This window comes from Propithecus coquereli, unplaced genomic scaffold (assembly GCF_000956105.1).
Source record: "Propithecus coquereli isolate 6110/MARCELLA unplaced genomic scaffold, Pcoq_1.0 Scaffold10, whole genome shotgun sequence".
In the NCBI taxonomy this organism is placed as follows: domain Eukaryota; kingdom Metazoa; phylum Chordata; class Mammalia; order Primates; family Indriidae; genus Propithecus; species Propithecus coquereli.
In genome coordinates, this window is record NW_012133858.1 from 5,759,180 (window position 1) to 5,771,708 (window position 12,529).

General features: G+C 41.5%; 1 protein-coding gene across 1 annotated transcript in view; it reads left to right on the top strand.

Annotated features, from left to right (window-relative positions):
* KALRN (kalirin, RhoGEF kinase) overlaps positions 1-12,529 on the top strand; it is a 583,131-nt gene that overhangs the window by 336,173 nt on the left and 234,429 nt on the right. Inside the window, exons 23-24 of the mRNA XM_012639639.1 lie at positions 4,771-4,837; positions 5,418-5,527. Of these exons, the coding sequence (XP_012495093.1) occupies positions 4,771-4,837; positions 5,418-5,527 (177 nt within the window). The remainder of the gene's footprint in view (positions 1-4,770; positions 4,838-5,417; positions 5,528-12,529) is intronic.

The following is a 12,529-nucleotide window of genomic DNA, read 5'->3' on the forward strand; positions in this document are numbered from 1 at the left end:
GTGGTGCCAGGTGGACCTTTCTGAAGGAGCATTTTATCATTGCTAGTACCAGTGCCCTTCCTATTGCCACCACCTATATTTTTTGTGCACTAAACACTATATAAAGTGCCTTACACACGTTTTCTCTTTTTATCTTCTCATCACTTCTCCCAGGTAGCTACAATTATTCTCATTTTACATATGAGAAATAAGACTTAGAAAAGCTGAGCAACGGCCGGGTGTAGTGGCTCACGCCTGTAATCCCAGCACTCGGGCAGGCCAAGGTGGGAGGATCGCTTGAGCTCAGGCGTTCAAGACCAGCCTGAGCAACATAGCAAGAGCCCATCTCTACTAAAAGTAGAAAAATTAGCCGGGCATGGTGGTGCACGCCTGTAATCCTAGCTACTCGGGAGGCTGAGGCAGGAGGATCACTTGAGCCCAGGGGTTTGAGGTTGCTGTGAGCTGTGATCACACCACTGCACTCTACCCAGGGCGGCAGAGTGAGACTCTGTCTCAAATAAAAAAAGAAAAGCTGAGCAACTTTCTCCAGACCACACAAACAGTGAATAATGAAGCCAGAATTTAAACCAGCTCTGACTCTTCACTGCTCTATGCTTCATTTCCATTATGTCTCTCACCAGCTGCAAATTTTAAATGATATTCCCCTAGAATAATGATCGGACTCCTCGAGGGGCTGTCATTTGGCCTCACCTTAGTCAATCTTATTTCAAATTACTTTCCAATTCAAATGACACACTTTAGACAGATCACTTTCACTGCTTTCTTTCACATCCAAGATTAAGTTGTATACATTGTTCATGCAGTATTCTTAGCCTAGAACTCTCTCCTTTTTGTTTGTTCTTTTCTCTTCCCTATTCTTTCCTTTTGTTCTTTTTCTGTTCAGTTTTATTTTGCCCCTCTCTAAGTCCCATTGATTCTTTAAAATCCATCTCATATCCTATGCTGCTCTGCATCCTTTATCCACAATCTTCACTGTCATTGGTCCATCCTTTCCTGAACTTCTATGCTTCTTTTCTATACTGATTCCCATTTTACTTACTCAACTGATTCCCGAGCATATCTCTCTAACTAGATTATAAACTCTTTGAGGACAAGGAGTATTTTGTAGTCTCTTGTATGAACCAAGGGAATAGGAAAGCAATTAATATAGTTGATCAAGAAAAGCTTATAGAATATAGTTGGGTATATAAATTGAAGCCTTGGGGTAAGGACAGAAAGTTACCTAGAATCACGCAACACTTAAGAATTGTGACACCAATTTCCTTACCCGAAGTGGAGGGATGTACCACTGGGCCGAGGAAAAGTAAGGCTTGCTTTGGGAGGTGGTCCAGTGCCAGGAGGCCCCCTCTTGCCTCGGTCTAGGTATTCAGGTTTCAGGGTTTTTTCCTGGATTTCAAAAGGAAAGAAAATGCACCCAGGAACTGGTCCAGAGAGTGAATTGTAGAGGTCAGGGCATAAAGCTGCCCCCTCGGTTACTCCCAGGTCATCAAGAGCCCATGAGGAGATGGGGCAGAGGGAAACTGGCAAGAAGAGAGTGGAGGATGCTGGGACTCAGACATTTTGGAAGAATCTGAAGTTGCCTGAGATTTTCATGAATGAGACTCTGTTCTCTCAGAATAAGAATGGATAGGGGGCAGAATCCATTTAGAGAGCTGGGACCAATTCATCATTGCATTCCTGCTCTGTTCTCCGATTATCTCAGCTACAGTCTCAGAAATTCCTGACTCCAGGTAGGCAAAACCCGTTTTGCTTCGTTGGTAGGATGACTAGTCTAGCCACGGTTCACACTAGTCAAGAGCTATATAGGGCATCGGACAGCAGAAACAATGGACTGTGCCTCTCTACAACCCATTTCTTGACCCTCTGCTTCCTTTATGTTGGGGTTACAAAGTCACACATATGCAGAGATTTCTGAAGAGCCTAGTGAGGAATATTTTGACAGACTCTGTTTGGGTAATGCTAGAAAAAAAATAGCATGTCCTAAGATTAAGAAGCTCTATATGGTTTATTTTATCAAAATGAAGTTGAACCACAGGTGCCTTGGAGCTGAAGGAACTAAAGCAGGTCTGTGAAGTCAGAGCTTGTTTCATGTGAGGAGTGTATTAGTTTGTTCGGGCTATTGTAAGAAAGAACCACAAACTGGGTGGTTTAAACAACAGAAATCTGTTGTCTCACAGTTTTGGAGGCTAGGAATCTAAAATGAAGATGTCAGTGGGATGGATTCCTCCTGAGGGCTGTGGGGAAGGAGGCCTCTCTCCTTAGGTTGTATTAATAGATGGCTATTTGCACATTTGTGTGGCCTTCTTCCAGAATGTATGCCTGCATTGAACTTCCCCCTTCTATGAGGAAACCAATCTTACTGGATTAGCACTCCAGTGCTATAATGACCGTATTTCCAAATAAAGTGAAAATCTGAGGTTCTGGGGGTTAGGACTGCCACATATGAATTCAGGGGCACATAATTTAGCCCATAGCAGGGAGGGGAACGAAGAGACTACACTGGCCAAATCTTCCTCCTGGGCTCTATCTGGGACACCACTTAGCTAGATGAGCTTAATAATGGGTAGAAAACAAAAGAAAATAGGGTAGAGGGTAGGAGAGAGAGATTATGAAGGAAGACAGATAAAACTGCAGGAAGCAGATGGGACAAAAAGAATACCAGAAAACCTAAGGCAATAAAATTAAAGACAAATTTTCAAAGCCCCATCAGTTTATGGTCCTTCTGATCTCCCTTCTTTCCTAGTTTTATAGCAACCTACAGATCACTTGATCACTGAGTGTTTACTGAACACCTACCATGCACTAGGTACTTTGTTTACATGGTCTTGTTTCGTCCTTGCAGCAATCCCATGTGATCAGCTATTTTATAAGTTAAGTGTCTGAGGCTTGGAGAAGCAAGTCCTACCTCTGGCAAAGGACAGAGTTGTAATTCAGTTCCTATTTGTCTGATTCCAAAGTTCATGCATTCCTTCTCTACCAATAGAGTAAGAATAGAAAGATAGTGGCTAATTAACTTCTGCAAAAGGGAATTTTTTGAACCAATACTTTAATTTTAATAGAAAGGCTACTACCAGAACAATGTATATTACTTTAAGGAAAATCCTGCCAAGATAAAGTTCCAGGAAAAGGTGCTTCTCATTTAATATTTCTTGTGAAATTTCCAATAGGGGACACTTTGGGGACAAAATTTCTCAAAATTTTCATATGATGGAACACATGGAAATAAGGGTCTTCATCATGGCCTAAATGAAAAACTGATACAGAAAAGGAAAGATAAATATATAAATACACAGTTTTTCTAAATTAGATATTATATGCCAGCTAACAAGCACCATTTCTAATAAAAATTTATGGAGGAAAAAAATGAAGTACATATACTACAATGAAGCCATGCATCATAAGTTTAACAATTGCCCAAGTACATTGTGTTATTTAGGGGCAAAGAAGGAAGGAAACCTTCTCCTCAAAGATGTACAGCACAAGCTTCTCTATATTCGGCACTGAAGAGAAGTCATATAACATTATTAATTTATACTGTGCTTATGGTTGCATGTTCAGCTTTATGCACATCCATTTATGATGAGACAAGTCCCATTAAAAATAGTGTCTAGACCAGGCACAGTGGCTCATGCCTATAATCCCAGCACTTTGGGAGGCCAAGGTGAAAGGATTGCTTTGAGGCCAGAAGTTCAAAACCAGTCTGGGCAACATTGTGAGACCCCGTCTCTACCAAAAAAAAATTTTTTTAATTAGTGGTAGTGCATGCCTGTAGTCCTAACTACACAGGAGGCTTAGGTGGGAGGATTGCTGGCTTCAGCCCAGAAATTTCAGACTACAATGAGTTATGATTGTGCCACTGCACTGCAGCCCAGGCAACAGAGACCCTGTTTCCCTGTCTCTTTAAAAAAAAAAAAAATAGCATCTAAATGTAATAGTTAATGGGATAATTTAGGTCAGAGGTCAGCAAACGCAGGCCAGATTTGACCCACCAACTATTTTATATAGTCTATAAACTAAAAATGATTTTTTATATTTTTAAATTATTGAAAAAAATCAAAATAATATTTCATAACATGAAAATTAGATAAAATTCAAATTTCAGTTGTCATAGTTTTACTGGAACTTATTTTTTATGCATTGTCTATGGCTCCTTTCACACAGCAGCAAAATCGAATGGTTGTGACAGAGACTGAATGGCCCACAAAGATTTACTATCTGGCTCTTTACAGAAAAAGTTGCTAACCCCTTATCTTAGTGGGGTGTTAGATATCTTCTCCTGGCTTTGAAACCTAGTTTAACTTGTGGAACTGAGAACTGTTTTGGTATAAGTATACAAACTCTACTGAACAGAAATCATCATTCTGGGAGCAGTAAGACACTCAAGCTATCTGGTTGGTGAGGTAGAACATGGATGGTCCTGCTCACTGGTGTCCGCATGTGTGCACATGCATGCAACTGAGAACACACGCACGCCAACACGGGATCACAGAATAGTGGAACTGGGGTGGAAAGGGGTAGAGGATATGGAACTAGCTGAGCACAGACATACTGAAGGGATACAGGGCAAAGGATTAGGGTGAGCATGACTCACGGGAAGATACTCGTAGGAGAGGGAAATACTCAAGGAGTTTTGAAGAAAGGAAAAAACACGGTAAAGCAGAAAAATAGGGCATTTTCCAATGTCATAAATGCTGGGGTAGGGAAGTGAAGTTTGATGGAAGGGAGGCATCATCTCTATAACCGACTAAAAGCCCATTTGTTTCCTTCTAGGTTCATTATGGCTGAACTACTCCAGACAGAGAAGGCTTATGTAAGGGACTTACATGAGTGCTTGGAGGTGAGTCTTGCAGTAATTAGTTCACAGCCGCATTAGGGAAATAACATCCTTGCTAGCAACAGGTCCTCGAGAGGAGCCTGGTGCTTGTGGTTTTCTCCCAGAGAGGAATGAATAAAAAAGCCAACCAGAGGAAACCTTCTCCCAGTACCAACAGTAATTACATGGGAATTTAAAGTGCTTTAGAAAAGAAAGTTTCAACTTTTCTCAGACTGGAGCTAGACCTAGGGGAAAAAAGTATATAAGGCTCTTAAATTCAAAATCAAAACCATAACACAGTCTGTGAACTTACATTGGGTCTGAAAATCTGCATCTCCCTCCCTTCCAACTCACACACACTCAAATCCACAAACATTGAATAAATAACATGAAGACTGTGGCGTTTGTGTTCATGCTAAAGTTCAGTGTAATGAAATATTTAGGTTCTATTCCTTTCTGTTCTGTTTATTATTTAATCCCTCATTTTTAAACTCTACATGCATTCCCAGTCTGAGCCTTGCCCCACAAGTTGGAGGGCCCGTTTATTTTGTCTGCATTTCATGTGGCAGGACTTGCCAGTGATGACACTATTGCTGTCTTGCAGACCTACCTGTGGGAGATGACCAGCGGTGTGGAGGAGATCCCGCCTGGGATCCTCAATAAAGAGCACATCATCTTTGGCAACATCCAGGAGATCTACGATTTCCATAACAAGTAGGTTGGTGGAGGGTTTCAGAGGAGCATACTTTGGGGCCACAAATACCAGACAACAGGGATTCCCAAAAAGTGCGTCACAGTAGATTGGTACATCTTACCTGGTAAAGTCTTTCCTGGTCAATTTTCTAAGGCAGTTGCTACCAGACTTTTTCTTACTCACCCCACTTTCTTTGCAATTGTCCAAAATCCCTAGTGGAGTGTGAAGTCAAGTATTCAGCAGTGTTCCTCCCCGGTTCCCCTCAGGGACCTGATTGGCAGCTACCCAAGCAGAATGATTACCAGGTTTTGAGGAAATGAAAGTAGCTTCTCCTCATTAAACCTTGTGGGAAATCCTGACATTCATCTGAGGCTAACCATTCTACCTTGTGGTCTTTGGGTTTCAAATTCCACTGGAGTTTTCTTTCAACCCAAACATTTCCTCCATCCCCACCTTGTTTCATGTTTCTTGACAGCTTAGAGGGGAGAACATTAACTGATACTCTGTTTTGTTGAAATGAGTAGAACCCTGGAGGCCTAAAACCTCACGACTCATTTTTTCCACCTTCCAACTTGATTTAAGAAGCTTTTCCACATTGTACAAAACAACACGTTTCATTATTAACAGAGGGTAGCAAGAAAATTGGTGTGATCAGTTATGTAACCAACCAATGGGAATAATTCTGTTTCCAAAATATAAATAGAGGGACTCTCAAGACATGAGGAAGAATGTGGGCATAAAGTCCTAGAGCTCTCTCAGGGCCCTGCTGCAGAGAAGCACTAAGCTGGGCGAGTCGAGGCCTTTGCTGAGTTGAGTAGGCATGCTGGAGACAGAAGAGCCAGCTCCAAGGGTTCCTGAGGGGGCTGTGTTCGTAGACAGATGTAGCAGCCACCGTGAGGCAGAGCTCTGGGACAGCACTGTCCAGTGGAGCACAATGGAAACGTTCTACACCTGAACTGTCCCGTACAGTAACCCCTGGATTGTGTGTGGCTATCAACACTTGAAATGTGGCTAGTGCTACTGAGGAACTGAATTTTTAATTTTATTTAATTTTAATAAATTTAGATTTAGATAGCCACAGGTGGCAAATGGTTGCAGTGTTGGACATCCCAGCTCTAGACAATGAAACCTCAGTAAGGCCCGGTGCTGGAAATGACCAAGAGGCAAGCAACAGTTAGGTGTAAAAGGATGCTGGGGCTCTAAAAGGTCTAAAGTCTAAGTAAGGGGTGGAGGGTCACTCTCTCTCGTCATCTCCTGATGGTTAATCCCTGTATGTCATCAAGTGGCATCACTTTAAAGAGAACATGAAATATTATACCTCATGACACGTTAACCTTGTCAGATTATTAAAGCAGGAAGCTTTAGGGGGAAAACACCTCCTGACTTTCTGGAATACTTAATAAAACTTACCAGGCTTCTTTTTAATCACAAATTTTAACACTCCCCTTTTGGTTTGTCTGGAAATTTCCAGACATCGAAATATTCTGTTCTCATGCTTATCATTCATAAGATCCCAACAAAACCATTCCTGACCATTGATCCCAAATTCTACCATCTGAGCCCAGCTGAGTATCATCCTGTCTTCCCCAGGATATCTGAGAAAACATCAGACTGGCAAACGTTAAGTCCTGTTCCTTTACTTTCCTGGCTTATGGTCTCTGGGATTTCGTCAAGTCCCGCTTACCCCATATTCCTATCAACTTGACAGAGCATGGAAGCCTGGGGATCACAGCATGTACTTCCTGTGCGCCCCACTTTTGCCAAATCAACCTCCTAGGGGAAATAATATTCATTTCAAAATTGACCAATCATAACAAAATATTTAGCTTAACCATGCCTCTTATTCTGGTTTCATGATATCGCTCTAGTAAGTTTTGCAGTTTTTTATTTTTATTTTATTATTTATTTCTATATATAGGAGTTTCAGTGCAATTTTGTTATGTGGATATACTACGTGTCAGTGAGGTCTGGGCTTTTCGTAAACCCGTCATCCGAATAGTATATATTGTGCCCAATAGGTAATTTTCATCCCTCACCCCCCTCCCACCCTCCTGCATTTGGGGTCTTCACCATCTGTTATTCCGCTCTGCATGACCATGCATACCCCTAGATTAGTTCCCACTAAATGAGAACATGCAGTATTTTATTTTCTGTTTCTGGGTTACTTCACTTAGGATAATGGCCTCAAGTTCTATCCAAGTTGCTGCAAAAGACATTATTTCATTCTTTTTTATGGCTGAGTAGCATTCCATGGTATATATACCACATTTTCTCTGTCCACTCAGTTGGTTTTTTAAATAGCTGAAAATCTACCTGTGAATGACAATATACAGTTCTAAGAAATCCTTTAAAAAACAAAACAAATCAAATTAAACCATCTAGAATGCTTCTTTCTGTAAATAGAGGAATAAATTCAGTATCAAGAACGCACACCCAGCGCATGTTACCTATATAAGACATTATGAAGAAACAAGGAGGAAGTAAAAACTAGTCTCTGAGCATCTGAAATAGATGTCACAAAGATTATGTTCTTGTGTTTTCATAGAAACATCTTTCCTCCCTAACAACCACTTTACCTCTTAACTATGTAGTTTCCAAGCAATTTAGGAGCGGCAAAAAGAATCAAGAACTTGAGTGAATCGTTGAATACCAGCCTAAAGTAAGACCTGGAAGGAAAGAGGACAGACAAACTACAAAAAATAAAAAAAATTAAACAAAAAATAGGCAATAGGACCAAAAAAAATCTTAGTGGTCAGGGGCTACTCAGTATTGGGGCAAACCATCCTATACCCCACTATAGAGCCCAACACAGCCACTGTATTGCAGTATAGCATGATAACTGATGTTAATAATAGCTCTGAATCATTAATATGTTCCGCACTAAAAGCAAGGAACTCTGTAATGCATTAGAAAACTATCGACTAAAAAAAATTAATGTTTTAAATTATCCACAGTTTAAGGGAATGTCTAAGAAAATCAAGCTTTATATTAATTTTCTAGAGGATCTGGGGGCTAAGGCTTTACCGTGCTCATAATATGTACTTTCAACTTATGTCATACAAATTTTGATTAATGGAGAAAACGAACCTCTAAAATCTCTAATAAATAAGAGATAAAATGGCAATTAAGCCAACTTAGAAAATGCAGAAACTGTAAATTCCATAAGGGACATGTCTTTCACTGCATAACCAAGTGCCTGGCACATAGTAAACTTTCAGTGAATATTTGTTGGGTAGATGGATGGATGGATGAACAAACTATTAATAGAAATAAAATTACAATTTAAAGATTTTTGGCTAATGCCATTCAAGTCATAATTCAATCTTTTGTTTGTGAAAGTCTCAAGACAAGGAAAACCATTAGGTATGATTTTTCCCCCCATCCCTGTCAGAACCTTATGGAACAGCAATAATTGAATTTCTGAATGAAAGAGTTTCTTGGAAGCTTCTTAATGGAAGGACTATGTAATTGTCCTAACACCCTATTTATTCTTCAATAATACTTCTCTGAAATGGTCACTTTTTAATATGGAAAAATCAAAGGATTCTTTTCAACCCTAATTGTTTGTATGTTTCCAGAGTTGCAACTAAGTACTATCTAACCGAAAAACATACTCCTCTCATTTCTAGTTCACAGCTCAGTGTTATCTGCCTATACCAGAGAGAGAGTATGGAAGGGGGAGAGGGAGGGAGGAATGTGGGGAGACTGAGAGAAGGGGATTGAGATTGACACTACCTGGCTAACCTAATTAACTAAGTCACTGGGAAATTAGTACTTTGACCAAGGGTTTTATGTCAAATACATTACATATCTCAGATCGGTAATATTGATCCGTGTGTATGTGTGTGTGTGTGTGTGTGTGTGTCTGTCCGTATGTGTATCTGTCTCAAGGACTTTTATCTTTATAGATATTCAATGTAGAAATTCCCAAGCACCAAAATTTCTTTAAAGAACAATTCAATATGTAGAATTTGATACCTACAAGCAGTGGTTTTAACACAAATGGGAGGTTGAAGTGGAATGATACCATTTTGTCCTCCCACTCTCCCCGTTTTGCATTATGTCTCTCTCCTATAGAACTAAATATAAACATCATGACATTTACTTATCTGCGCAAGACTTAGACACATTTCTATTGTGCTTTGCTGAGCACTCAGACCAGAGAGTCTATGCCATAAATAGATCCCCCAAACAGTAAGAGTTTTGTTAATGCAGTCTCCCCACTTTGCCTAAGCTACAACTTGTAATTCAATAAAATAATTTTTCAGCTTGCCTTGATTGTTAGATTTGCAGCTTTGCTAAGGACAGCTTTTTGCTTAAAATGCTCATCACCTTTAGTTAAAGCTTAAGTTCTTTCTTTTGAGTTATTTGGAGATACGGTTGTACGTGAGTCTGAGCAATAACATTTTTGTAAAATCTGTGCTGTCAGAGCTCAGAGCATCCTCTTAATCATCAAGTACAACCCTCTTCACTTACAGATAAGGAGACTGAGACCCATAAAGGAGCCATTGTGACACACACACCCCACTCCTTAAAGATGAGCCATTAGATTCCAGGGATTATCTCTCTCCTGCCCCCAGTCCATAGGCCACCAACTATGGCTGCCAAATCTGGCTAGTTTGATTCATAGCTAAGCAGCTTCTGCATGGATCCCCAAATTTGACAAACATTTCCACCCATTTCTCCCACTGCCATGTCATTCTGGTGCCACATCCCTAAAATAAATCCATTTTCAGCAAGGGTTGGAAGGGCAAGTTGGTGGTCAACAACCTAGGTTAGATGTTCCTCCTGCATACTCCCTCCCTCCAGGCCTGGCCAGAAGCTATATCAGATTGGACCTGGGCCACTAGTCACTGCTCTCCCAGCCTGCAGTTCTCTACCCAAGGCTGAGGGAGCCGGGCCAGAGATGTTTGGAACTGAGCTGGGGGTCCTGGCCAGGCCAGCATGGCCAGGAGCAGTGTGGGTGGTAAGCACTGGGTGAAGCCAAGGTGGGGAAGAGGGGGATTCTCCAGTGAGCGATGGAACCACAGCCACATCTCAGTCATCTTCCCAGAGCACCTCCTTCTGGGCTAGACCTGTGCTAGAGTAGAGGTGAAGCTGGTACCCAGCGATGAATGAAACCCAAGCTCTCTCCTCCGAGTTCTGAGAATGACGTGTCCATGATAGGGTGAAGGTGGGGCACAAATGCAGTTCAAGGAGCAGAGAAAATAGCCTCACTTGGAGCAGTAGGAAAGGCCTCCTGGAGAAGGGGACATTTGAGATAGAATTTAAATAATGAGTGGGATTTTTACAGGCAGAGACAGCTCCCTGGGCGATGGAGTAAAGTTTGATTGAACAAAGGCCCTTTGAGGGAGGAGAGTCGTGAAGTCTAGTGGGGAGGCTGAGAGAGGCAATGGGGAGGAATTATTGAGACTCAGCCCTGGGTTTGGGGTGTAGGGAGAGGTCCTGCTGTCACTTCCATTAGGGTGGCTCTGTGAGGTTGAGGGGTAAAGAGGAGGTGGTGGGTGGAAGAGTCAGAAATGAGTGGGAGGCACACAAAGGAAAGGAGGGCAGAGACCTAGTGAGGTGGGGAAATGGGGTGAAATACCTAGATAGAGGGTAAGTGAGAGAGAACACTGAAGTGGGTGGGTAGTAAGGGGAAGATAGACATAGAGAGGGAGGCAAGCAGTAGTGCTGGGGATGGATGGATGGATAAATAGGTAGGTAGAGATATAGGTAGATAATCAGATAAGTAAGTAGGTAGAGCTATCGATCTAGAGAGAGGCGCTAGGGGAAGGAGAGGAGATGAGGAGAGGGAAAGCGATGGATGAAGACCTAGCCCTCCCTGGGGCTACCGTCCTGTTGCAGGCAGGAGAATGAGCAAGATGGTGTTTTTCAAACATCTTTTATCATGAACCAAAGAAAAAGATTGTCTGTTATGTCCTGATGTACACATGCTTATATACTATATATAATTGGGAAATTAAATGTTGCAAAACAACGCTCTTTGTGATGTATTATGGTATTTTGTGTTAGGTTCTATTTCTTCCTCCCTCTCCTTTCTTTTTATGCTGGTCACCACTCATAAATTGATTTTACAACCCCTCGAAACAGTGAGTCGCTCCACCGCTGCGCAGCGGGGCGCTGGCTCCACCAGGTGGTGAGGACAAGGACGCGCAGCTCACGGCCCAGGGCGGGACCACACTGCCTGCTGCTGCAGCCTCTCCTCCACTTCTCAGTACACACGCTTTTGCTTAAAATGTGCGCGTTTTATGCTTTCTGTGCTTCTTCCCCCACCCCAAATGTCTTGGATATTAGTTGTATCCTGTTAACAGAAAATCATAGAATTACTAAATCTTTAAAGATAGTCTAGTTCTATTTTCTTGTTTTATAGAAACTGGAGCTTACGAAGGTTTGTGACCTGCCCAAACCCATTAGTGACACAACCAAAGAGTTCATCTGTCATTTGCTAAACAGTCAAATGTTAAGGAAAGAAGACGGGGAAGATCTGTTGTGGTTTCTTTTGGGCTCGAACCCATCCTCTAAGGGATAAGTACAGGCCTTACACAGCCCATAGAGGGGCCCATGAAAGTGTGGCTGTGGTCCTGTTATTGCTGCTTGTTTGTGTTTTCGGTCAGTTGTCGATATCGGGGCTGATTATAGATATTGGGGAACACCCAAAGCAAGACAACATCTAAACATTTGATTTGGATGTGTCAAAGTCATGTTAATTTTAGTTTTATACACAAACTTCTTAGCATCCGTGCCTAGTTACTAAATGGCACCTTAATGGATATGAATAACATTAAAGGTAAGATTAATTTTTTATATTTTAACATTAAACTTGTTATATATGGCAAGTAAATTTTTATTTGTGTGATCACACAAGTTAGACAAAATAAGGAAATATTGGCAAAACATATTCAACAGGTGGCAGTGCAGCAAGGTGAAACTTTGCTGCTTGAGGTTGGAGGTTGTGGGTGAGATGCGCTGAGTGAGAGTCCAGCCCTGCACACGTGTCCCCTTCATCTGTAACCCAGGCT